The sequence below is a fragment of the Oculina patagonica genome, chromosome 9 (genome assembly GCF_052425735.1).
Source record: "Oculina patagonica isolate OP01 chromosome 9, crgOcupat, whole genome shotgun sequence".
Taxonomy (NCBI): domain Eukaryota; kingdom Metazoa; phylum Cnidaria; class Anthozoa; order Scleractinia; family Oculinidae; genus Oculina; species Oculina patagonica.
Window position 1 is genome coordinate 1,074,443 of NC_135766.1, and position 27,632 is coordinate 1,102,074.

The 27,632-nt window shown below is 39.6% G+C and overlaps 1 protein-coding gene and 1 pseudogene across 3 annotated transcripts in view; one reads left to right on the top strand and one right to left on the bottom strand.

The window, feature by feature from the left end:
* LOC144665203 (uncharacterized) overlaps positions 1 to 27,632 on the top strand; it is a 277,333-nt pseudogene that overhangs the window by 202,168 nt on the left and 47,533 nt on the right. The window lies entirely within an intron of this gene.
* LOC144665216 (uncharacterized) lies at positions 75 to 26,438 on the bottom strand. 2 transcript variants are annotated; one of them, XM_078526408.1, is made up of 17 exons: positions 26,364 to 26,438; positions 25,815 to 26,170; positions 21,309 to 21,473; positions 20,593 to 20,703; positions 19,964 to 20,089; positions 18,986 to 19,082; positions 17,994 to 18,212; positions 17,250 to 17,626; positions 16,431 to 16,598; positions 16,102 to 16,212; positions 15,815 to 15,931; positions 15,131 to 15,221; positions 14,432 to 14,806; positions 13,694 to 13,816; positions 13,027 to 13,149; positions 4,933 to 5,064; positions 75 to 701 (listed from the first exon to the last, which is right to left on the bottom strand). In XM_078526408.1, exons 3-17 carry the CDS (start codon positions 21,339 to 21,341, stop codon positions 331 to 333), a joined length of 2,574 nt encoding a protein of 857 aa, XP_078382534.1. In that variant the 5' UTR covers positions 21,342 to 21,473; positions 25,815 to 26,170; positions 26,364 to 26,438; the 3' UTR covers positions 75 to 330. The 2 variants fall into 2 exon arrangements, with proteins under 2 accessions (XP_078382534.1, XP_078382533.1); XM_078526407.1 differs by lacking the exons at positions 13,027 to 13,149; positions 25,815 to 26,170; positions 26,364 to 26,438 and having other exon boundaries at positions 21,309 to 21,467.

The following is a 27,632-nucleotide window of genomic DNA, read 5'->3' on the forward strand; positions in this document are numbered from 1 at the left end:
TAAAGAAAATGCTAGAGCATTAAAGTTCCTGTGCGATTTGCTTTTGATTGGTTCATGTACCTTTTTCTCTGTCGTTTCTTTTTCAGTTTCAGGTTCCTATACCTTGTCTGTTTTTCTCCAGCTAACGATTTTACTTTTGACATGTTTCGAGTATACTTCTTTCATCATATGCGAAAGGAAATTGTCATAAGACTGGAAACAACGGCACTGGCCGCCTAGCTGTTTTAGTCAAATCACAACAACAGTAAAATTTTAATACGAAAAGGAACACGTGAAATGAACTTTTTTAGGCCATTTGAGTTTACTGTATACATCTTCACTGTGTTTGTCTTAGTCAGTGCCGCAGTAACGGAGATGACAACCAGGTGTACTAGTGAGGTAGTAAACATAAAAAGAACCACAATTTCTCACTTGAATGGATTTAGACCAGATACTGTTGGGAAATTTACAACAGTTTGACAAATGGTGAAAGCAGACCTGCCTGCTTACTCTGCCGTCAGCGACTGCAGGATGTCCACCATTTAACCAACCGGTTGCTGAAGACCCACACCTCTGATCGGGTGGACATGAGGTAGGCATTCTTGAGCCCGCGGCTCCTTGAAAACGATACCAACCAGTAGCAAGTCTATCGTCACAGAAAAATTGATTGCCATTGGTAACTTTTCTGCTTGCATCGCTGAGGGTTTGGTAGTTTTGGCATTCTGAGGAACAGAGAGTAAAAGTGAGTCAATGGAGTCCAGAAAACACGTGAGTGAACAAATTAAATAAAATAAACAGTGAAAGGGGAAAGAGGAGTTCTGGGACCCAATAGCGATCCCCTCATAACTTGCACAGCAATGATTTCACATCTCAGTCAGTCAGTCCGTTCGTTCGTCCGCATTATTTATTATTATTGCTAACATTCGAAGAAAAAAAGTCGTCGGCGAAGTCGAAGTTTTCTACATAATGGAGAATTTGGCTATTTTGTGTTACTTTTAAGTACTTTCTAGTGCCTTGATTTCGCAACAACCGCCGCGCAACAAGAAACTGCTAAACTGCAGAAAACCAGGCCACTTATTTGTATGTCATATCATTGAATAAATATATCATGGGTTTTAGGGCAAACCGTATTATTCTACTTATATGTATTTTTATGTATTATAACTTGTAAAATTCATTAACTATTCATGAGGGTGCAAACCAATCCCAGCACTGTATTCAGATCACATGTACACAACTGTAAACCCCAATACAAATCAAACAATAGAATTAACTTTTATCTACTACTTAAACGCCACCACTTTATTTACTCATCCCAAGGTGTGACACTGTAACAAATACGTGCGTGCGTAATACATGTATGCACATTTAATAGTGCACTGTATATAGTGACTTCTGTCTATGATTATTCGTAAATTGTCACTCTGTGGGCATTCTGAGTTCGCGAGTTTATTCTAAATGGTGAACAGGAAACAAAAGCATTCATTGAAAATAAGCAAATCAGATAATCTCGTTGGATCTCTGCGGTACTGAACTCAGTAATAATTTGATAATGTTACATAATATTGTCAGAAGGGAGGATTTGAGTTTAACACCAAAGTCGCCGGAAGTAGTGATCAAATAAAAAGACAAAACAGCAAAACGAACTAAGCAGAAATCGATAATAGACCATTTAAGGTCGCGGGGGATACCAACAGCATGAATAAATTCATGAAGGGAAATTTTGCTTGAACTGCATCTTTTAAAACGCTTATTTCTCAACTGTTATGGGTGCGATTAAGCTCAAATTATACAGAGACATAAAGAAATGATGAAAGATTGTGAATAAAACTGCTGGAGCGATCTGTGGTCAGAGCTTAAAATATAAAAAATGGTTTAAACAGATCTTAAAATATAAAAAGGATACTCTAAATATCCGATCGCCTTCTGCGGTCTTCTTGAGAGAATGATGGATTTTGCAAGGTTCGCAGAATTCTAATAAGTTGCATTGACGTTATTGTTCGTTGCCCCCCTGGGAAGCAACTAGCGATGCGTTAACCCTTGGGATGGGCGCTCTTTCGTTTATAGTGTTTTTGTCGAGGAAAGAATGTAAAGACTCCAGAAACAGTCTTTTGTTATTGCTGCTTACACCTGTTTCAAGAATTTCGGCGTAACCTGGATGTTTGTCGTGGCCGATTTCTGCATGATGTTTAATCGCGGAGTTGATATTTCCGTTTGTTCCGGGCTTGTGTTCGGCTCCTCGCGATTTCCAGCTTCTTTTGCTTTCCCCAACGTATGCAAATGGGCATGTCCTGCAAGTCACTTTGTATACAATTCCTTTCAACCGCTCTTTATTCGGTCGGTCCTTGGGCTTTTTGAAGATATTTCCTAACGTTCGTACTGGTTTAAACGCTGTCTTGATGTTTTCGCGGCTCAAAATCCGTCGAACGCGCTCCGACACTCTTCCACATACGGGATGGACGTGTATGCCTTCAGATTCTCCTGGGTTCTTGGTTGCGTGTTTGTTTTGTTTGATTCGCCAGCTGACTTGATGAAGCTCTCGGGATAACCGTTAGCTTTTAAGTCATTAATAATGCGTTGTTTCTCGTTTTGTCTTTGCGCGGTTGTTGATGGAATGCACTTAGCTCGGTTCATTAGAGTCTTAACGACAGCTCTCTTGCTTTGCGCTGGGCTGTGTGAATGGAAGTCTAAATACTTGCTCGTATGTGTGGTCTTTCGGTATACACCCACCTCGATCCTACCATCCTCATTAACGGTGTTGTTGGTGTCCAGGAAGGCTATGCTGTTCTTGCCCATAGTTGTTGTAGGCATCTCCACTGTAAACTGAATGTTGGCGTTTATCGAGTTTAAGTGGCTGTGAAAAGCTTCAACACCGTCCCTCTTAATGCACGCATTCGAATCATCGACATAGCGGCGCCTGAACGGACAAAGTTTCTAACGCTTTCTCCTCAACTTCTTGCATTACAAGCTCTGCGATCACCGCACTGACTGGCGATCCCATGGCACATCCCGATACCTGGTGGTATTGGGCTCCCTCGAATACAAAATAACTGTTGTGCAGCAAAAAGGAGAGTAGATCTAGGACCTGACCTTTAGTCAGCTGTGTATGACTTCTCCAATCATTCAGATCCCTCGAGTTTTCGCTAAACGATATCTATAGCCATGTCGATTGGTATGGAGGTGAATAGTGAAACCACGTCAAACGATACGACCAGCTCGTCATCAGCCACTTCCTGGTCACTTACAAACTCTGCAAACTGTTTATCGTTCTTGACAGAATATTCAGTTTCATTCACGAGGTGCTTCAGAAGGGAGGCAAGATACTTTGATAGTTCGTAGGTCGGCGCGCCAATACAGCTGTTTATGGGCCTCAGTGGTATTCGCGTTTCTGTGTTTTCCGGGAGAGTGAAATGATCGTCCATTTGTTTAAGTTCCACGTTGTGGATCTTAGGCAAACCGTAAAACGACGCTGGTGTGGAATCAGAGGGGCGTAGTTTCCAGTACTCTGTTTCACTGAGGTTCCCAAGTTTCTTGAGGTCCGAGAATTTTCTCTGTAGCTCACGCTCCGTTTTCGAAGTCGGATTGCGGACTTGCAGGACATGCTCATTTGCATACGTTGGGGAAAGCAAAAGAAGCTGGAAATCGCGAGGAGCCGAACACAAGCCCGGAACAAACGGAAATATCAACTCCGCGATTAAACATCATGCAGAAATCGGCCACGACATACATCCAGGTTACGCCAAAATTCTTCAAACAGGTGTAAGCAGCAATAACAAAAGACTGTTTCTGGAGTCTTTACATTCTTTCCTCGACAAAAACACTATAAACGAAAGAGCGCCCATCCCAAGGGTTAACGCATCGCTAGTTGCTTCCCAGGGGGGCAACGAACAATAACGTCAATGCAACTTATTTGAATTTAATGTCTTCTACCTCTTTCTAAAAGCGCTCTTTTAAAATTCCGCTTCTGTTATGACACACTACAGTATTCATAGTTTTCCTATCTGCAGTGGCAAGTCATGAAGTTCTGTATCCGCGCTGTATTCTCTGCCACAAAATTGTCGGAAAAGTCCAAACTTTGAGATTTCCGAAGGTGTCCCGACCTAAAAACGATCATTTTGTCAAGGAGAGATGTAATTATGGTAATTATATTCCACGCTTTTATGGTGAGTACAATGCGTTTTTAAAAAGGACACGATTGTTTATGCCGAATATTTTTGTGTTCACTCTGAGTTGCAGAAATATTCAAATTTAAATGAAAATAAGCTCAAAGACTTCCTACAATCTATATGAACGTATATCGCTAAGTGGTGTTTTAAAGTGGTTAAAATACAAAAGAAACAGGGATTTTTTTACAAATCACGCGCACGCGCCCATATTTTTGTCCAGTCATAAATATCTCGTAAAGCTGTCGATGTCAGTCGTTGTACTTCGTGCATACGCTTTAAATAAATGCATAATGATGAGCCTAAGGTGTCCATCGCGACCTTGACAGTTCTATAAAATATATACAATCCTCCTGCAGTGTCCTCCCGTTTAGTTTTATAATTATTGTTGTTTTCTGTTCGTAGAACCCTTTGATGGGCCACTATTGTGTTTTGTTGGGCGCTTTATTTTGCAAGAAATGGAAAATCGAGGGTGATCTTGAGGGAAAAAAAAACTGTTGATGTAGTGAAATCGCAGTTGTGTACAATTTTCGTACAACGGGTAGTAAATTTTTGGTTTATGTTTTCGTCAGTAGTACTTTTGACCGACAAAGTCCTCGTACTTTTTCTCCTCCCTATCTCGAGAAAAGCTTCCTTGTCGAAAAAAAAATATCGTTAGTGAAATTCAGGAGCAAATAAAGATAACTGAGTTCGTCAAAATCGAGCTTGAAAACACTAGAACTACTGTTCTCTATGTTATAATTACAGCATATGAATTTAGTTGCATTTAAAAGCAAAACAAAACTTTCACCTGTTGGTATCGTGCATGTTTTTCCATCTCCTGTGTAAGGCTGGTTACACGAACAGTTGTAGGATCCTGCAGTGTTTGTACATGAAGCTGAACTGTGGCAGTTGTGTACACCGCTGACGCACTCATCGATATCTATGGAAATAAAAAATCACGTAAAAAAGAAAAAAAACTTTAGTTGCTCGCTATACTTTCATAAAAGGTGGGCTCTTCCGTCAGTATTGATATTGCTTGTGGTACATATAATTTTGATAACAAGTGTCGTGTAAGAAGTGAAAAATTTATATTATTATAATTCTTATAAGGAAATTCGTTGTAGTAGAGCCTTTCCATGGCGGCGATATTGGTCTTCCTAAACAGTAGATGCCAAGCTGAAAAATTTTGATGCTTTTGAACACCGATTTGATCGCCGTGATGTCATGCTCGAATTTCAGTGGTTGACAGAATGAATGCAATTATCATTTGATGCATTTTTCCTTCCTCGGTTTTCATTGGCGGAAAACCAAACACGTGGCCTACAAATGTCTGTCTACAAAAAACGATCTGCCCATGCGCATTGCCGTCAGAAAGTGATTTTGCTTCATATAATTTTATGTTCATGCATAGTTTTGTCCAATTCTGTAAAAAGTAGAAGCTCGTTTACCAGAGTTGTCGGAGAGCGGAATGATTTGTCTGCTTAGTACTGCGGTTCTGCTTTCACATCACAAGTTGAAGTACTCAGGCAAATGAAAAAGAGCAAGAAGACAAAGAAGATATGGCCAACTCCCTTTTATGAATTTAGGTACCTCTTTGGAAGACAGAGAATTGGATGAAGACCAGCTCGTATCAATTAAGTAGAAGTTATGCATTTCTGTATTAGCGGAGCTCCCAGCGGTCCGAAGGGCCGCAGAGCAGAGCCCCATACCCATAGAAAATTAACAGACCCACGCTTTTGGTTTTTCATGGTCATCACGGCTACCGGCATTGTTCGCGGGCGCGTGCGCCTAGCGACGACGTCGCCCCAACATGGTGACCATTCTCCAGAAATAGGTTTAAGGTTATAGTTAACGTCAGCTTACATCTTTGATTCTGGACATCCACGTTATGGTCAATTGACAGCTGCCAAAACAAGGTATCCGCTGACCAGTATCACATGACCATATTGCGGGCTCACATATAAAACTCATCGCGGTCGAATGTTTTTGAAGTTTACCACTTACCAAGGTATGGTTTACAATGCATCACGGGCTCAACGCTCAAGTGCTACATGAGGAGCCGCAAGCGACATTTTTTGGTGCGCTGTTGAAAGCCGTTGTTACTATAGACGCCAATTGTTTCACGCAGAGGCTTTCTCATTGTGCTAACGGAAGGTGTTGTAATATGTCAAAAATGCTGTGAATCGAATGATCGGAATTACGAAAGATCAATTTTCTTTCTAAGCGGCAGAATAAATTATAATATTTCGCGGGAACATGTTTGTCTGGCGGCAATTCAAAATAAGTTTTGCTTGGGCTGATTTATTTCGAGCTACTTGATGACTTCGATTTCGTAAGGCGGGATGTTCTTGAGGTAGGAATTTTCGCTTATGACAAGATAATCGGTTTGTGGATCGATACAGAAAAGCATGTTTTGGCAAAGTCGAAATGGCTATCTCAGTATCTGATCCGGGCTCTGGTGCCGTCAACAAAATCCTTCGCCTCTCAAAACATTATATTTCGAGATCTTGTTGATGGGTGCCGATGTACATAGCTTTCCCTTTGGAGGGGCATGATAAATCGTTCGGGCATCGATGAAAAAGGCCTGTTTCATTCTTGTGCGAAAGCACGCGCTCAAATTATGTGCAACCCATCGAGTTGATTTTATTCAGCTCACTCTTCGTCCATTCGGTTTAATTTCCGGCCATCGTAAAGGAGGATTCCAGGTAATCAGTTACATTGTATATCACAAAGTATCCGGCAAAGAAAATTTAATTGCCATGCATAACTAAAATGAAAATAATCCATTCAATAAATTACTGTAATTTCGTGAAAATGCATTTAACATAATTACCAAAACAGTAAATCATAGTTTATAGCTATTTGCGCAACGCTGAATTCTCCTATTCAGTAAATCGGTAAATTTATTTGCGTGCTATATGCTACAGCATTATCCACTGCACTGGCCACATACCAACCAAACCAACGGTAGTAACGATTATTAATCATGTTAATTTGAGATATCAATATGATTTCCTTTGTACGTCGGTACGGTCCTACACATTAAGCGGTACTATTAAATAAATAGTTAGAGATACTAATCATATATTTCGATGTAATATAAAACAACTACTCACGCAGCTTTTAAAATGTTTTTGTCCATCAGAACTGGCGGGTGACACGCCTCAAACAGTTCGATGTAGCACAACACTCGGTCACGCAGCTCAATATTTGGTAGATCAGAACTGGCGGGCGACACGCTTCAAACCGTTCGATGTAACCTAAAAGAGCTAAGCACGCAGCTTAATTTTTTGTCCATCAGAACTGGCGGGCGACACGCCTCAAACAGTTCGATGTAACCTAAAAAAAACTAAGCACGCAGCTTAATGTTTTAGCCACCAGAACTGGCGCCTCAAACAGTTCGATGTAACCTAAAAGAACTAATCACGCAGCTTAATTTTTTTGTCCATCAGAACTGGCGGGTGGCACGCCTCAAACAGTTCGATGTAAACTTGAATAATAATAATAATAATAATAATAATAATAATAATAATAATAATAATAATAATAATAATAATAATAATAGTTTATTCAAACTCTTTTGCAGTTAAAAGAAACTGAATTATCGAGTGACACTTACATGAAATGAAAAGTCTACTATTTACAATTAAAAATCTATCAAAAAAGGATAATTACAAAAAGTATCGAAATGTGAAAAAGCTTTCAGCTCTCTTTGTCCTACATGTTATGGCATTATTATACAGGTAAAACTTTGGCGCTTTCTGCCTTACATTATACTTAGACTCTATCAGTGCTGGTCTCGGTAGCAGATGGTGAATAGGATGTTCATCTGACTTCATTTGATTCATGTATTTACCGCATAAGTCTTCTCTTCTAGTGTCCATTCTAACTAATTGAGCTAGCTGTAAGGCATGAGCATATGATTCGGCTTCAGGATAAATGATGTGAAGCGCCCTTTTTTGTATCCGCTCTATTGCATCAGAGAGGTAGCCAGGAATGGCCTGCCAGACTGGGGCAGCATACAGGCCGGACTGTACTTAAATAGATCTTCAGAATATTTGCTTGGCTAACGCCGGCTCTACGTAAGACTCTAAGCGAATATAACTTCTTACAAGCTTTCTTAGTTGTATAGTCGATATGACAGTTCCACTTTAAGTCTTTGTCCATAATAACACCAAGAATCTTATAGGTGTTTACACACTCAATAACATTGTCGCCTAGTACAATAGGGTTAATAAGACAGTTAGTATTGTGTAAGAAATTGATACGCATTTCTTTACACTTTGCTGGATTAAGTCTCATGTTATGAGTTTCTGCAAAGTTATGGATGTCCGAAGCTACAAAATTAAGCAAGCTTACAGAGTTTCTTGGAATTATCTCTAGAGCACTTGTGTCATCAACGTATTTTATGTGCAGTCGCCAGTCAGAGAGCAATTTGTTAGTCATAACCATAAAGAGGATAACACCAAGTTTGGTCCCTTGTGGCACGCCTCCTTTTAAAGGTAACCAGCCCGACAGGGTCCCTCCGACTCTCACTGCTTGCTTCCGGTTTGTTAAGAACGCAGCAATCCAACTGACCATCGCTGGGTGAACATCGAGTTCAGCAAGTTCTTGCATCAGGATTGTGTGATCAATTAAATCAAATCCCTTTGAAAAATCGGCAAAAAATACCCGAGCACATGCCTCACCACTGTCTACTGCCTCGTAGATCGCTTGCAACATATATAATAGGGCGTCTGTTGTTGAATGACCTTTGCGGGAGTACTGGCGGGGATCAATTTTGCCATCCAACTGGGGGATAAGCCTGCTGCAGGTAAAGCCCTCCATAACCTTCGCTACTGTGCAGGTGAGGGAGATTGGTCTGAGGTCTTTTTCGATGGATCCGGGTGGAGTCACTTCAGGGATAGGAGAAACAATAGATGATTTCAGAAGTGATGGAATATATCCCTCCCTCAAGGACTGGTTGTATATATCCCGAATTAAGGGAGCTAATTCCAAAGCAAAGTCTTTCAGGACCCGGTTGGGAATGATATCGGGACCAGTAGCCTTCGACACTTGTAATGATGACAGAGATCGATAAGCCTCGTACTCCGAAATGAAAAATTCATCAGGTACTGATAGGGGAGGATCTCCCTGACACAATGGTGAGAAGTGGTCCGTAAGACCGACAAAATAGCTGTTGATTTTATTAGCTAATGATTTAATGTCCATATTGTTATCGAGAAAATAGTGGTACCACTCCTGCTTAGCATCCTGGCCTGCTAGCTTCTTTATTTCCCTCCACTACTTTGCAGGATTTATTTGTTCGACGTCAGCAACCTTGTTTTGGTAGTAGATGTATTTTGCAGATCTTATAGCATTCTGTACTTTGTTTCGCCAGTGTCGATAAACATCTGAGTTCTTTCCGTGTTGCATAAATGCAGATTGGCGCTTGGATATACATAATTTGACTTTATTAGTAATCCAAGGACGGTCGGTGGGATGTTTTTTAACAACCCTCTGGGGAAGAGACGTGTCGATAACTCGACTCAACTCTGACATGAGTAGTTGGAACTTTTGCTCACACGAGGAGGCGTTGTAAATTGGAGACCAGTCCTTTTGAGTCAAGCAGCGCCCAAGCGCGCGCCATGCACTGTCACGCATATCACGAACCATGATTTTGTTGGTTTTATGGACAGACGGAGGTTCTGAAACCGGTTTAGCCAAGATAGTATAATGGTCCGATGTTCCGACCTTAGGCAACTGGGAAACGGCGAAAAGCTTTGGTCTATTTGTGAAGAACCAATCCAGAGTACCGGTATCGCGGGTCTTGAATGTCACAAGTTGTTTCAGATGGTTCTCTTGGCAGACATGTTTTGCTTGAAATCCAGTTGTAGTGGGATTAAAATCGCCAGTTAGCAAAACAAGAGCATTTGGCTGCTTTCACAATAAAAAGTCAATGTTCTTTTGTATATGATCACGCAGGATAACATTCTCAGGTTCTCGGTTACTGGTCGAATGATAGATGACGCCTAAAACAATAGATGTAATTTGTCTAGGCAAACTGTGCGGTCTCATTGAAATCCATATTGATTCGACTCCTTCCTGATCGCAAGATTGAAGTAATTTACATGGAATTTTCTGATCTAGATAAATACAAACTCCACCACCTGTAGTATTGATACGATCTTTGCGGAATAAATTAAATCCAGGAATAGCAACACAAGAGTCTGGTATACTTGAAGACAGCAAAGCGACTAATCACTAGCTAGAACTAATCACGCAATAACTAGCTAGAACTAATCACGCAGCTTAATTTTTGTCCATTAGAACTGGCGGGCAACACGCCTCAAACAGTCCGATGTAACCTTAAAAAAAACTAATCACGCAGTTTACTGAACATTTTGTCCATCAGTACTGGCGGGTGATACGCCTCAAAGAGTTCGATGTAACATAAGGACTACTAACGCCTCATCTGGTTCGATGTTTCCTATATTTTTTGTCGGCGTTAGAGAATCTGACCGCCAAGTACGAGCCGCCAAGCAAAAAATAAATAATTAAACAGAATTAAACAGGGTAATTTTTTAACAGCTTTATTGGGAAACTGTTCGTAAGATTTTTAAGAGCAGGGCTGGTTGAAAACGCACCCGTTATTTCCCGAAAGCTTTTACAATGTACTGCTATTCATTGGCCTTGTAAATTGCTGGAAGCGATTAATATTGTACAAGTCATTTTTTTTTAATTTTTTATGAATATCCAGTGAGCAGCACAAGACTAGGACAGCTTGAGTTGATTTATTGATCCTACGCGTTTCGTTTGATACTACAAACTTCGTCAGGGATATTTTACAACTACGGATCTTTACAAGTTAGGCTTCTATTTATATAAAAAAAACCACTAAAGCGAGATAGACACAATTATCTCGCGTAAAATTCCCGGAAGGGCGAGGTGTATCGGGAAATTCATAAAGACCATACAGGTGATAAGATATTATCACCTGTATGGTCTTTACGAATTTCCCGATACACCTCGCCCTTCCGGGAATTTTACGCGAGATAATTGTGTCTATCTCGCTTTAGTGGTTTTTTTTATATAAATAGAAGCCTAAATTGTAAAGATCCGTAGTTGTAACATATCCCTGACGAAGTTTGTAGTATCAAACGAAACGCGTAGGATCAATAAATCAACTCAAGCTGTCCTAGTCTTGTGCTGCTCACTGGATATTCATAACACGAGCGGGTTTCTTAAGCGTGCAAGGCGTTGACGTGTGATTGACATTACGCGTTCATTAACCAAAGCGTTCACGCAATTCTTGCTGTGAGATCTGTCAGCGACTTCTATTGTTTTATCTTTAATCCGGATCAAAGTTCGGTCATTTGAAATGACCGAACTTCTCGTATCTAAGGCTTGCGGCTTGTCATGATTTTTTTTTCCTGTTAACAGTCAGTAAATTCGGATTTACAAAAAGGGCGAAGTAAATAACCGGGGAGCTCCGCTTTTAGGCTTGACTAAATCTATTTAATACTTTGAAGTAATACAGAAAGTAATACTTAAAGGTAAGGTAGCGAGCGCATTCCTCTTGTCAAAAATAATTGGACAAAGGAATTTAAGAGAAAATAATTGAACTCAGTTATATAGAAAAAATATCGTAATTTGTCAGTGGTGAGCGGAGCAATTATTAGCCGAAGCCAAAGGCTTTGGCAGATAATTGATCTGAGAGAATGCGAGCAGTCGAATTTTGTGGAACGCAAAGCACGCAGAGGGACATTCAGAACAAAGCGACTCGCACCAACCAAGCTTCACCTTCCTTAGATTTGGATGCCCCACTGCGTAACTTGCGGCCCAGCATGGCTCGTTTTGTACCATGTTAACGGGTCCTGCATACACAGGGCCTATAACTGTTTATTACTTTGAAAAAGAAGTCAGGAAAATATGGCTTAATTTGGCGAGCCCACCGTGAGGATAGTTTCATTGCTTGTTACTCTGTATGGTTGTTGCTTCTTTCCGTCATTCAGTCGAACTAGTTATGTTAGATCAATGAGCATTTTTTCCGTATGCAGACAGTTGTAATTTACGTCTTTCTAATAGCCCTCTTTAACCCTATCCAGACTGGGGGGGCGGAAAGTGCCCGCGCTGACTTTGGACGCTTATTACTTTTTTCAAGATTCAACCAAACGCTGCCAAACTTTGCGAGTTTATCTAAAATTTATCTGACAATAATTTGGTAGGATAGGTTGTTGTGTCAGGAACTTGACGTCACCATGGCAACGGCATTTTGACAGGCATGTTTTCCCAAAATTGTAATTTTCGTGTTTCTATTAATAAAAAAAAAATATCTTTAATGTAATTATTTTCACCATTTTACGGTTTTTAAACACAGTTTTATTGATTTTGAGTACTTTGCAGTAACTATGGGCGGTTTTCTGACGTTTTGGAAAAATTTTGAAATCCAAGATGGCGGATCCAAGATGGCGGCTTTTTTGACATTATCGTGTAATTGTCAAGTGATGTGACGTCAGCATTGCACGTGACGTATACCAAAAGATAGATTTGTGGATATTTCATTATGTTTGCTTAAATATTCTGGAATTTATGGAGGGGGGCCGAATCCCCCCCCCCCCCCCGACCTCCCCGGCCTAAAAAGATCCAAAAAAGCCCGGTCTGAATAGGGTTAAACAGTTTAAGCCAAGTCCATATGGCTAAAACGAAACATTATTTCTTAGCACCTAAATCATCAATAATTGCTTAAATAATTAGGAAAGGAAATTTTAGATGAAAAGTCCCAAAAGCGGACTTTATTCACTTTCTTAAAAACCTGTCAATATGTGACGGTATTATCTTGACATGTTGTTGACGTCATTTTGCGGACTTTCAGTGGTCTCATCTAAGATTAGCACAAAATATATAATCGTCGATCACTCGCCGGTGCAACTTTTGCCATCCCCTGAATATCCAGCTTTACATGCGCAAGTGTAAGATCCATGAGTATTGTTACAGACAGCGTTGACGTCACAACTATGAGCGTTGGAAGAGCACAGGTCTGTATCTTTAAGCAAAGTTACATGGGAAAAATGCTTTTTGTTAAACCAACGATATCTCCAATAGTCTATAACCCGATAGCTGTAGAAGATCTCTGTTAGAATCCATAGCTAAGAGAATTCTCGCTATCAGGTGATGCATCTGCCGCAAGAGTTTTTTTAATTTAGCTTTCAGGAACAGAACCTTTATTAGCTCGAATTTGCATAATGTAAAGCCTGCTTTTACAAATTCTTTTTCACTTTCCCCTGATGAAGTCCGAAGTTTCAGCCAAAACGTTAAAACTTTAACAAACTGTTAGAACATTGTAAACAAGCTTTAAACCCCTTAACGATTTCATTTCTTAATATGAATGTAAGAAAATACGCCAATTATAATAGGCTCTCTCCAAATGAGCGATTGGTTGGTTGGATGGTTGGTTTGTCGTTCGGTCGGTCCGTCGGTCGGTCGGTCGGTTGGTTGGTTGGTTGGGTTTGTTTTTTGTTTTAAAATAATCATTCTTGACTTGTCTTTTGTTTTTATTTCTGTTTCTCTATTTGTATCATCTCTCTTACCTTTGCATTTTGTCCCGTCTCCTGTGGACCCAGATTTACACGTACATGTGTATGAGCCCACGGTATTCTGACAATCTGCGTTGACGTCACAGTTATCTATGCCATTCTTACACTCATCCAAGTCTGAAACAATTACATACAGCAATGAGTGCTTTTACTGATATGATAGGGAACTATACAAAAACTGAATTTTATAAGCATAAAACTGGATAAAGCGAAACTTATAACAATCATAATCATGTAAAAGAAAAAAAAGAAAAATAATTTACTTATTTGTTACATCACTTTCAGTCGATAGAAGATTATTTCGTGAAGATAAACATCTTAAAATGAACTTTATCAGTTGAATATTTATATAATAATTATCAGAATTCGTTAATTGTTTTGGTGGCTTGCAATTTCGATTCCCTCTTTTTTGTTTCTTAAAACTTACATAGTATTTAATCTTAGCATCAGTTAAGAAAGTAGGGTCAAAATCAGGCAAATGATAATATTCAAACATCCTCATAACATTAGAGTAAAAACTATTTTTGCTGTTGTTATGAAGAGCAGATGACATGAAAAAGATTTGTTAACAATAGAGTCATTTATTTTTCCTTATTGTGGAGATATGAAGTGTATTGTGGAGATGTCAGGTGTAAACTAAACTCTTGTCCTCGTGTTATATCTACCAGTGCTTAAATATTGAATGATCAATGTAATCAGTAGAACATCGATCAATAACAGTAGGTTTATCACCTGCAAAACAAGTAAAGTTAAGGCAGGTTTTGCAAGGAACGTCATTCCAGGTGTATCCATGCCTGGCCCCGAGAGTGTGCACGCAGTCTTCATTGTTCCAGTCGTTTGGCTGCTTTGCCGCCCAGAACCTAAAACTGCTAATTTCCTTGTTAGTCCACACAAACGAGCCCTCCACGCTGCGATCGTTCAACCCAATCCATGATCTGTCTCCATTGTGCTGGTGCTGTATGTAGACATTTTCTTGTTGGTTATGTACAGTCACCAGATCGGAGTTCATTGCAGAGCAGTTTGATTCAGCGGTTAGCCATGAGGCACATGCGGGGCTTGTGAAGTAGCAATAACCGTCAAAGTAATTCCAACCAGGTCGGCATATGTCTGCAGATGTAAAGAACGGCCACGAAATGTAAGGAAAACCATTTAGGTGATTTGAGTTTTCATGTACTCATATTTTTTAGGGCATGGACCTTTTCGTTTACAATTCCAAAAGTAAAACATATGTTTGGGCATTTTAATTAGTACTGTACTATTTTTGAGCAAATGAATTTTAAACAATAATGTTATCCAACAAGTCGAGTTTGAAATTCTTCATTTGTAATTTGTAAGACATCGAAATCGCTGAAACTAAGACATTGTGTGAACAGTCCGTTCACCACTGATATCGGAAATACATATAATAACGATGTGTTATTTTGTCCGTACCTGACAAGATAGTGTATGATATAGACAGAGGATCGTACTTTGTCTCGTACAATTCCTTCAAGCAAACACGAACACCGGTCTTGTTGATGTACTAAAAACAAAAAACAATAAAGCACAATCAGTGGCATGCTAAAATAAAGTTAATAAACAGTCACCGGTCTTGTTGATGTACTACAAAAAATGAAAAAGAGAGAAGTGGTACGCTAAAATAAAGTAAAAAAACTAATACTTTACAATGTTTACTGTGATAATCTGAATATAATTTTAATATTACACCACGGGCAGCTTGTCAATCTACCACAAGCGCTGAAGTTAAGAAATTGCAATACAGAGTGCAAATCATAACACAGATCTATCCAAATACATCGACGATTACCGAATTTCCTAGAAGTGCTATAGAGTGCCGGCGATCGACCACGATCGAAGTCCAGAAAACCACTTGAAGATTTCTGAATATTTGGTAAGGTTATCAGAAGGATAATGAAAAATGAAAATGCATTCGCGATAACTTAATCTTTAAATCTTTACTCAAATCATGTGATTTAACTATAACGAGGTATTTTGGGATTATAGCATATTTGGTCCCACTTGTTGGGGATCTGTAACTGTATTTGGAGATCAAATATAGGGCTTTATAAAGAGTAAAACACGAAAAAATCAGAAAGCACCGGGTATTTATCATACCTCCACCCAAGCAGTTATTCCATTGTGTTCTGTCTGTTGATTTCCCCCGCTTGTTGAATGGTTCGCCGAAACAAACACGTTCGGAGTGCTGTTATACTTCTTGGTGAAGCGGACATCCTAAAGAAAGTCGCTCAATGAGGTTGTTATCTAAGCATCCTTAGCAATAATCTCTAGTTAAAAAACAGCAGTACAGTGTAAACTGACTTTTTTCTGTGAGCTATAAACTTTTATATTTGTTGAGAAAATAATACTAAGTAGAATCAACTTCAAAAAGAGATGTTACTCACCTTGCAATAGGCATTGTTGAAGCCTGCAGGGGGATGCTGGGAGTTTGCAAAATAGACTGAGCTATGTTCTGAGAACAGAGGCTTGTGGAGAGACGAAAACGCCAGCCATTTCTAAAAAGGGAGATAACAAAAAAAATGAATAAATGGTATTTATTCAGAAAAATGAAAAGTAAAGGTGGGTGAAAAAAGAGATAAATTTGCCCATACCTCAAATTCCTACTTAAAACTATGGAATTAACCAACAAAGTCAAATGTTTCTGTTCATATGGAAAGCTGTAAAGGTCATTCGATTCAATGAAGCCTTGAATTTGGTAATCTGTAACACTTACAACGTAAACATCTTCGTGGGATCCTGCGTAGTTCTGCAATTCCCTCAAACAAACTTTAAATGAAGATTGCGCGACGTCTTCGATCCACAAACTGGCAGCGTCACGCTTCAGTCCTGCATGATGATGTACAGCAGTGACAAATACTGAAGGTATCACTAAAAACTTTCCCTGCGTGGAAAACAAGAAAAGAGAAAAGGAATCCTGCACCAGTCAATAATTAATTGATTAATTGATAAATTTATCAATTGATAATAAATTGATATAACTGGAATGATTACTAATAATAATAATAATAATAATAATAATAATAATAATAATAATAACAACAACAATAACAATAATAATAATAATAATAATAATAATAAGTGACTATATCTTGCCCTTTTCCATTTCTTTTCTTTGCAATTTTTGTTTAACTCTCAGTATTTGAACTTATAAAATGGAATAAAATACATGACATGACATGACACGACATGACAGAACAGGACCGTCTTCTTTCATCTTTGTCATGTATTTAAAAAAAATACGATTATAACTTTAGTTGTTGTTGTTGGGTTATTGTGGATGTAGTTGTTTCGTCAAAGTTGGTGCTGTTGTAATTAACGCGGGTGCTGCTACTGTTGCTATTACTGTTGCTGTTGTTGCTGCCGTTGTTGTTGTCAGTTAAGACAGTGAGGGTGGGTTAGTGCTCTATAACAAAACAAAGTACGCTTCAATGGCCCAGTGATGTCTTAAGGAAAAGCGAGATTTTGTACAAGTTAATCCATGTATTAGTCTTTATAACATCTTGTTCTAAAACGAACAAAAATTATAACTAACCGATGGAAAATTGACAGCTTTGCAAGTCGTTCCAGTCCACCATTGTGATATTCGTACTTCCCCAGCAACACCACCCACTGGCGTCCCCTGGTATGCCATCCAATCAACAGTCACGTTAGCACGTGACTTTCGCTCACTGTAGCCTGCCGCCATCACACACGCAGTGAATTGTTCATAATTGACATTTTCAACCCACGATACAGCAGCATCGTGTACATAGGTCTTGTCACTGGTGTCAATATGATTGACAGTTATCTGAACTTCAATGGGTCTGTCTGGATAGAACACGTAAGGCTTGAAACGAATAATTTCACAATGAGAATATCCCAGTGATGGAATATGTGGCATGTGTCGGCGCCCTCGCTGGAATGGAAATCCTTGAAAAAACGAAGAGAAGAAAACATTGATAAGTACCGAAGATTGCGCTTCGTGCTTGGGTCAAAAGCAAATTTTGAAGGTAAAAAAGGCCCGTATTGTATAGTACAGACATTGAACTCGATAATTTTTTAACATTTTTCCGTTATTTCATTGAAATAAAGTAACACTGTATTCGGTTTATTTGTTCAAACATGCTAGAATTGTCCCCGGTCTGGCCAAATCAACTTTGGCGCGGATCAAAGAGAAAAACAAAAGTAAATAACAAGTCATATAATTAATAACGTGATTAATTATATGAAACATTTTGTGTTCTTCTTTATTTCCCAGCGTAATCGGTGGGAATACTAAAAACAAATTGATCCTGACCTTCACAGCTACCAGGGTGTTGCACAGAGAAGTTCAGTTGTTGTAGACACATTTCCTGTTGAAACAAACACACATTGTCGTATGTTGTGCCATTTGATGAACAGACCGGCTCTTGGTAGGATGGGCAACTTTCCAGACACACGCAGCGGGCATCATGAGGACCAAAAGCCTTACAAAGACCATGGTAATCGCAAGTCACATTCAGACAAGGATCCAAATCTGTTATGCACATGCAGGAAACGTATCAGTCAAACAGGCAGATATTTATATTTATATTTCCTGTTACATTCTATTGAATAACCATTAAAAGGGTCCCTAAACAAGCCGATTGTCCTATTTATAGTATCATTCATTCATTTATTGTCTAGAAGTTCCATTTTGTGACATCTAGCGTATTGCAGGGGGTTTAAGGCTGGTTAATGCAATATCATATCTACAGACATGGAAATCTACATGTACTTGCAGATGTGACGTCATGCATTCGTGCCACGCATTGTCCGATGTCTTGGCGGTAGCAGGACAATCTTATTTTTAGTTTAATTCTTCTGTAAGTTACGCATTGTATACTGTTCACTGTAAGTAGTTTTTTGTGATATGTTGTTAAATAAAATGTTAAAATAGGACAAAAAAGATCAAATACGCCAAAGAAAAGCTAGAAACGCTGCGAAGTTGAAAGATATGAAAGTCATCGCTGGTTATGAGGTCATATTAGCGATATTTGGCACGCCATCTTGGACCACACTATTTCTCATGACAACAAAAATAGAATAAAACGATGCAAAACTCACGGTTCCAAAACAATACCTAGAGGCTTAAAACAAAAACTATAAACGCTAACATGAATCTCTGGATTACGATTATCTCTGGATTACGATACAGATCGACGTTTCTACAAAATGTAATTGTAAATTACTTATAATCGAATTTCAAATGTGACTTGCAGGACTAAAGGAGGCATAAACTGCTTCTGTCTCTTCTTGTTTAATACCCACCTCCAATCACCATGTAATCAACTGTGATGGTGTCTTTTTTCTTAGTGCTACTCTTGTAATTCCTTATACACACCTTTGCTTCTTCTGTGGTTGTGTGCTAAATAAAAAAACAACGATAAGAAGAAGAGATAATGTAAGTGTACATTAGATAGATTTAGCCAAGCCTAAAAGCGAAGCTCTCCGATTATTTACTTCGCCCTTTTCGTAAATCCGAATTTACTGATCGATAAGAGGGAAAAATATAGCCCTTGAGCCCACGATCCAATGGAATCCATCACTTGGTCAGCGGTTAACTTCAAAAAACATTCGACCTCGATGTGCTCTATATGTGAGCCCGCAATATGGTCATGTGATACTGGTCAACGGTTACCTTGTTTTGACAGCTGTCAATTGACCATGACATGGATGTGCAATATCAAAGATGTAAGCTGACGTTAACCATAACCTTAAACCTATTTCTGGAGTATGGCCGCCATGTTGGGGCAACTTCGTCGTTGCAGGCGCCCGCGAGCCATGCCGCTAGCCATGATGACCATGAAAAACCAAAAGCATAGGTCTGTTTATTTTCTATAGGTATGGAGCTCTGCTCTGCGGCCCTTCGAGCCGCTGGGAGCTCCGCCTCGCTATCAATATGAGATATTTTTGCAAGATATTTAAGGAGTGCGAAAGCATTAAGCTAATTATACGCTTTGCGCCATCGAGTTTTTCGAAGAGTAGGAGGTAGAATACTTAATTTGTCATTCAATTACAAAGTTTCGCTACATTTCAATTTTCATTTATGGAATACGATTAGCAAAGAAACCCAACTGTCTGACGCAGGGAGCATTACTTATAACATAGCTAAACTTCATCGAGAAAGTGCCGTGTGAGTCAGTACAGTCGTATTTGGGATAATGTTCTATTGCACGGCTAATGTTATTTTTAAATATATCTCTGTTTCACATTTACGAACAGGGATACAGCTAAAAAGGAATATACCTCAACCCAGGCGGTAACAGCGTTACACTGTGATCCAGATAAATGCGAATAGTTATTGCTGTAACTGTGCTTTGGCGTCACCATCACCACAGGAGGAGAATAGAACGGATTCGTGAACGTTATTGTCTGCGATGCAAAAGTACTGATTTAGATAATATTCTTGCTTATTACGAAAATTAACATAATAAAAACAAACGTTCACTGGCTAAAAATATTAAAAACAATGAGCTTTCGGCTGTCGCTCTACAGCCTTCGACGGAAGGCTGTAGAGCACATCCGTCGAAGGCTGTAGAGCGAAAGCCGAAAGCTCATTGTTTTTAATATTTTTAGCCAGTGAACGTTTGTTTTTATTATGTCTAATCCTGGCTGCGCTTCAACCTTTAATCGAAAATTAACATACTGATTAAGGTTATTTTTGTTTCAATTTGAATGGATTTTGTTAAAAGTATTTTGTTCTTAATCTTTCTACATGTTTTCTATTGTGATTAGATAGGAACAAATAGCTAAAATTAAAGAACTGACACTTGCTAAATTAAAGTTTGCTGACTTTGATGGTTTTGTTGTTGTTGTTGTTGTTATTGGTATTATGATTATCATTTTTATTATTGTAATCTATAATAAAATCTTACTTGGCAGAATGCGTAGTTATTGTGATGTGATGGAGATGTTGTGTTTCTAAACACAAGGCTGTCGGTGATAGTGAAGTTGTCAATCCTCAGATTGGTAAATGCCATCCAATCCTACGTAAAAAATAACAAAAACAAAATTTAAATGAGATTTAGGTAAGCTCCCTTTTTTATCTCTGCTTTACGTATAGATTGATTTTATCAAGAATCAAAGTGGAAGACAGTAAAAGCAATTGTCTATTCTTTCTGAATTTTTAAGAGGGAAACCTATACTTTTGATGGGCTGTTCTTTGAATTATCTTATTTATTTGAATATCGCGAGAATCTGTAAAGGGAATCTAACTAATAACAAATTAAGCGAAAAGAAAAGTGCTAATGGCAATGCAAAAATAGATGCGTGTTTCATGTGCACAGCATAACTTCCTTCTGAGTAAGAAGCAAATGCCAAGTCAACCACCTTTTCACCACGTTTCTCCAAATGGTTGGCTCAAATTTGTGACGTATATATTCGTTGGGGTGAATTTGCAAAACGTTTCGAGTTTGAAAAACACTAATTTACACCCATCAGTTGTCATTGCAAGATATTATTTAGTTCCGGAATTCAGAATTCTTTATGAGACGTTATTACGTTGCTATTTGCAACGAATTGTTTCGTGTTGTGGTTGTGCATTGATTTCTTGATTTTTTGATTTGACAATAACGTATTAAGAAACACTTACTATGTTTATGTTGTTATGTGGTCCATTAAACATCTTAGCTTCTCGAATACAAATTGTAAAGCTCTCTTCGGTAAAGTTTTCTACCCACAGCACAATGGCCTCATGAGCTCCCTTCGCTACCTGGTGACTGGCAGTTACAAATATTGCTGGAGGAGTCGAGAAACGCTGAAAAATTAATCAAGAGCATTAAAACGCATTAGACATGTCAGTATAATACAAAACAAAAAGTAGTGGAGGAAAATAGAAAAACATAAATACAAAATTAATAAAATAGGAAGTATAAATATGAGATTAAAAAGCAATAAAAAAGAATAATAAGCAAGCAAGCAAGTTAAGAGGTGAAGGTCGGTGCAAGAATGCAAATAGTGGAATGCAGTAGTAAACAAGAAAACGATTGAGCAAGAGAACAAAAAAGCAGTAGATGAAAGAAACAGAAGAACAAATGGACTTGAGGAAGCGAACAAGAAAACGTGTAGACATATGAACGACAGAAAAAGTAAACAAGTAACGGGAAACAATTGAACAAGTAAACACGAGAACAAGAGGAAAAAAGTGAATGTATTAATAAGTTGAACAAGTAAAAAAGGTAAACAGGTGCACAAATACACAAGTGAACAAGTAAAAAAGGACAAGAGAAGAAGAGAGAAAAAGACTACAAGTCAACAAGAAAACAAAACACGCTGACAATAAGTCAACAAGTCAATAAGTCAACAAAGAAGGAGAGCACAAGTAAGCAAGTGAAAAAGTGAAAAAAGGAACACCTCTGAACAAGAAAAGAAGTGTACAAGTGACCAAATATAAACGTGAACAAACAAAAAAGCGAACAACTGAACAAGTGAACAAAAGAACAAGAGAACAGGTAAAGACAGTAGAAAGGGGAGGTGAAGAGGTAAACAAGACAGCGAGCCAACAAGAGAAAGGAAGAACCGAGCAAGTGAAAAAGTACAAAAGGCAACAAGTGCAAGTGAATATAAGTGAATAACTGAAAAAAAACAACAGCGAAAGAAGTGAACAAGTGAAACGTCAACAAGTCAAAACGGGAACAAGTGAATAGAGGGAAAAGGTGGACATTTGAAAAGCTGTACAATTGACCTAGTGAAGAAGTAAACAAGTGGAAAAGTGAACAAGTAAAACGGCTGAAAAAGTAAACACGTGATTAAGTAAACAATGGAAAAAGTAAACGACAGAATAGGTCAACAAGTGAAAAGTGAGCAACTGAACAAGACAACAAAGAACAAGAGAAGTGAACAGGCTAACTAGACAACACGAAAACAAGTGAGAAAATGAACAATTAAACAAGTACTTTAAGTAAAAATTAAAAAAGTCATCAAGAACGAGTGAACAAGAAACAAAGAGGTCAAGCGTAACAAAAAGAGCACAAGAGAACAAGAAAACATCAGAAGAGAAAAAAAGCAGAGAAAATACGATATGAGAACAAGACAAAAATACGTCAAGATAACAAGTCAACAAAAGAACAAGAAGAGAAGAGAAAATGATTGAGAGAAGACAAAAGAACAAGAGAACAAGAGACCAAAAGACCAAGAGAACTACAGAGAACGAGAGAAAAAGAGGACGGGCGAACAAGATAACAAGGTACCAAAACAGCAAAAGAAAAACAGGACAAGAGAATTAGAAAACATGAGAACAGAAGAAGAAGGGAACAATTGAACAAGACAACAAGAGAGAAAGACCAAAAGGACACAAGAGAACAAGACGACAGGAGAACAAGAGAAAAAAAAAAGAAGGGAAGAAAAGATGTAGAGAACCAGAGGACAAATAAAAGAAAAATGACAAGATGATAAGAGAACAAGAGAAAAAGAGAATAACAAAACAGAAGAACAAGAGAAAAAGAGGACAAGGGAGCAGGAGAACAAGATAACAACAGGATAACAGACGAGAAGAACAAGAAGACAGAAGAACAAGATAACAAGAGAACAGAAGAACAAGAGAGCAAGAGGACAACACAAAAGACGTACAGGAAAAAAAGAGAGCATGAGCATAAACTAACAAGACGAGAAAACTAAAAGAGAAAAAGAAAGGAAGAGTAAAACAAAACAAGGGAACAAAAAAACTCGAAATGACGAAAACAAGTGAAGAAGAGATTATGACGAAAAGAGAACAAAACATTAAAAGAAAAAGTCTGCAAAAAAATAGGAGAATAAAAAGAGCAAAAGAAGAAAAGGAGACAACAAGAAAAGGGGACAGGGGAACAAGGGGACAAGGAGATAACGGGACAAGGGGACAAGGTGAAAGAAGACAATTAGACAAGGGAACAGGGGTCAGAGGGACAAGAGGACAAAAGTACAAGGGGTCAATGGGATAAGGGGACAAGAAGACAATGAGACAAGGGGACAAAGGGAGAAGGAGGCATGGGGACAATGGGAGAACGGGACAAGCGGATAAGGTAAACATGAGGAAAAGGGGACAAGCATATAAGGTGGGCATGGGGAGAAGGAGACAAGGGGACAAGGGGACAGGAAGGCAAGGAGACAATGGGACAAGGGGACAACTGGACGAGGGGACAAGCGGATCACGGGGATAAGGGAACATGGTGACAAGGGGGAACGGGAAAAAAGGGGACAAGAAGACAAAGGAACAGGGGACAGAGGGACAAGAGGACAAAAGTACAAGGGGGCAAGGAGACAAATGGGTTAGGGGGACAGGAGGAAAAGGGGGATATGGGGGCAAGATGGCAAGGAGACAGGGAGAGAAGGGGACAATAAGACAAGGGGAACAACGGGACAAGGGGACATGGGGAAAGAAGAACAAGAAGAAAAGGAGACAAGGGGACAAGGGGACATGGAAACATGGGGACAAAGGGGATAAAGGGGACAAAGGGACAAAAGGGAAAAAGGGACAAAAGGAAAATGAGACAAGGGGACAAAGAGATAAGAGGAGAAAAGGACAAGGGGATGTGGGTCAAGGGAATATGGGGAAAAAAGGACAAGGAGAAAAGGGGAAGAGGGGACAAGCGGGTAAGGGGGACAAGCGGATGAGACAAGAGGAGAAGGAGACAAGCGGACAAGGGGACAAGGAAACAAAAGGACACGGGAACAAGGAAACAAGGGAGGACAAGGGGATCAGGGGACAATGGGACAAGGGGACAAGGGGACAAGGGGACAAGGGGACAAGGACACAAGGGGACAAGGGGACAAGGGGAAAAAGAGATAAGAGGAGAAAAGGACAAGGGGATGAGGGGTCAAGGGAACATGGGGAAAAAAGGACAAGGAGAAAAGGGGAAGAGGGGACAAGCGGGTAAGGGGGACAAGCGGATGAGACAAGAGGAAAAGGAGACAAGCGGACAAGGGGACAAGGAAACAAAGGGACACGGGAACAAGGAAACAAGGGGGGACAAGGGGATCAGGGGACAATGGGACAAGGGGACAAGGGGACAAGGACACAAGGACACAAGGGGACAAGGGGGCAAGGAGACAAGGTGGGGACAAAGGGAAAAGGGGACAAGGAGGCAAGGGGACATCGGAACAAGAGGACATGGGGACATGGGAACAAGGGAACATGGGGACAAGGGGACAAGGGGAAAAAGGGGACAAGGAGACAAGAGGACAAGACGACAAGGGGGCAGAGGGACGAGGGGATAAGGCGACAGGGTGACAAGGGTACAGGGGAAAATGGGTAAATGAGGACAAGGGGAAAGGGGGGCAAGTGGGCAAGCGGATCTAGGGGGAAAAGGGACAAGGAGGCAAGGGGACAACGGGACACCGGAAGAAGCGGATAACGTGGACATTGGAAGAAGGGGACACGGGGACAAGGAGGGAAGGGGACAAGGAAACAAGGTGAAAGGGGACAAGGGGACAAGCGGATAAGGTGGACATGGGAAGAAGGGGACAAGGAGGCAAGGAGACAAAAGGGACAAGGGGACATGGCGACCAGCGGATCACCAGTACAAGGGGAAATGGGAACATGGAAAGAAGGGGACAAGGAGGCAAGGGGGCAAGGGGACAAGCGGATAAGGTGGACATGGGGAAAGAAGAGAAAGGGACAAGCAGACAAGGGGATAAAGGGACCAGCGGATCACGGTTACAACCTGGAAGGGGACATGGGGACAGGGGGACAAGGGGAGATGGGGACAAAGGGGCAAGGGGGCAAGGGGGCAAGGGGACAAAAAGAAAAGGAGGCAAGGGGACAAGAAGACAAGGGGACATGAGGTCAAGCGGATCAGGTGGACAAAGATACAAGCAGGCAAGGGGACAAGGGGATCAGGTGGACATGGGGAAAAGGGTCAAGGGGACAAGGAGAAAAGTGGACAACGTGACAGGCGGATCAGGGTGGCAGGGGTACAAGGTGACGAGCGGATGAGAAAGGGAAAGGGGCATAATGGGATTAAGGGAATTTTGTGCAGGGGGATCGAGTAAGAAGGGTACAGGGGAGAAAGTGGCAGGTGTGAATGGGAGAAGGAGAGAAGTTAAGATAGGGAAAAGGGAAGATTGGGTTCCTACTTATTATCAAAAGTGCAGGGTACAGAAATAGAAACAAAATATATCTAACCTTTTTAAAATCGATCCTTTTACATTCTGTTCCAGTTTTCAAGGAGTTGAACGAACCGTTTCCAAGTTGAGATCGAGAAGGCTTTGTTTGGAATGCAATCCAGTTTACTTCAGCCGACTCATTGGATCCTTTTCCATACTCAAGAACACAGACCTTGAATCCACTTGTGGTAACTGATTCGACCCATATGGCTGCGCTATTCCGGGGAAATGAACTTTTCACTGTGTGGCCAATTGATGCGAAGACTTTTACTTGCTGCCCACCGTAAAAAGGATGTTGAAAAGAGACCCTTTTACAATCAAACAGCCCTGGCGCAACGGTTGTCACGTTTTCCTTTCCTGCCTTAAACGTTTGTGCTGTGGAAAAGATGAAAAGAAATTAAACTTTTTTTTTTCAAAACAATCAGTTCAACTAAAACAACTGGTATAGGTAAGTGGGGCGTCAATGATCTTCCTGTATTTTTCCCTGCGCGTTCTTTCCGTATCTCGTAAAAAGTGCTATAAAGAAAAAGAGAAATGAATATCGTAATAAAAGTTCTTTTTGGCATACCTTCACTTGTGCGGGCACAGAGAAATACGACGACGGTGATGAAGAAACGCACAGAGATTTGGCGTTCGCCAGACATCTTGCTTCGAATTCAAAGGGAAATGCTCGCTGACGTATATTAATACACAATATACGTGGCCTCGAGTTGTACTTGTTTTGACACGACTAATTATCAGACAGCACGTGCTGTGACAATAATCTACCCTTAGGTTGTTTATGTCTGTGTAAGTGTGTTTGTGGGGTGGGGTGGGGTAAAAGGAATGGGGGGGGGGGGGATGCAGTGATGGACATGTTTTATGGCAGCTATGTCACGTTTAAATCTAAAATCGTTTGCTTAGACTACCGAGGACATGAACTTCAACCAGTACTTCATGTAGTAAATCTGAACTTTTTTTTTCTGTATTCTTCCTTCGCAGATTTTCATAAAGCTGGATTATTTATTTGTGCGCAATTGCCAGTTGAACAAGAAGCCGTAATACACTAGACGACTCTTCCCACCCCTAACAGTTCGCGAGATAGTAAATAAAATTCGATGCTGCAGATGAACTCCTAATAATTCTGTGAGAACGAATTCCGATACAAAAATGTTAACGGCATTTTTATTTCGCTTTATTTATCGAATATTTTCGATTTTTACATCAAACATAACTGTTTTTTCACGGCGATTTTGTCTACTTTTTACCAAGAAGAATTGATTCTCGCCCTTGGCATAAATTGCAAAGCACCAAATTTCAGTTAACATTCCTTGAAAAAAATTCATTCTAGTGTCCATCCTCTTGAATGCTTATTAACAAGGGAGTCACAAAAAAATAGCTAAATAAATAAAAATGAAAACATTTCTTGTATTATATTTGTGGTACGGAAACAATCTTGGAAATTTCAGCAAATTTTCGGTGCGATTTATTTCAGTTTTCTTATACGTACTTTTTGTTTCAAACTCGAAATTTTCAACGGAAATTTAGATTTTGAAAATAACCTAGGCCGACGTGAAAGAGATTTTCATCACAGTTTAACCAAAACGCCATGCTATATATTTCCTTATAATTTAATTAAGCGATTTGACTTCAAATTTCTCAGTATTACTCGATGAGAGATCAGACAAAACACCAAAAGGAAATTTACATAAGTAAAGTTTCGAATGCTACTTTTATGATGGCTTAAGATAAACAACTCTCTATATAGATATACTTGTAGTTCAACAGTTTTAAATACTTTGTAGTGTTTCAGGCTCTGCGCTCGATTAATTCTGTAATTAAACGGTTTAATAGCAGC

Excerpts from the sequence above, each read along its gene's own strand:
- LOC144665216 (XM_078526408.1), bottom strand. The coding sequence starts at position 21,341 with ATGTTTAATGGACCACATAACAACATAAACATA. Across the intron at positions 20,704-21,308 it reads CACATAACAACATAAACATA|GATTGGATGGCATTTACCAA; the intron begins GTAAGTGTTTCT and ends TTTTTTACGTAG. Across the intron at positions 20,090-20,592 it reads ATAACTACGCATTCTGCCAA|ACAATAACGTTCACGAATCC; the intron begins GTAAGATTTTAT and ends TTTGCATCGCAG.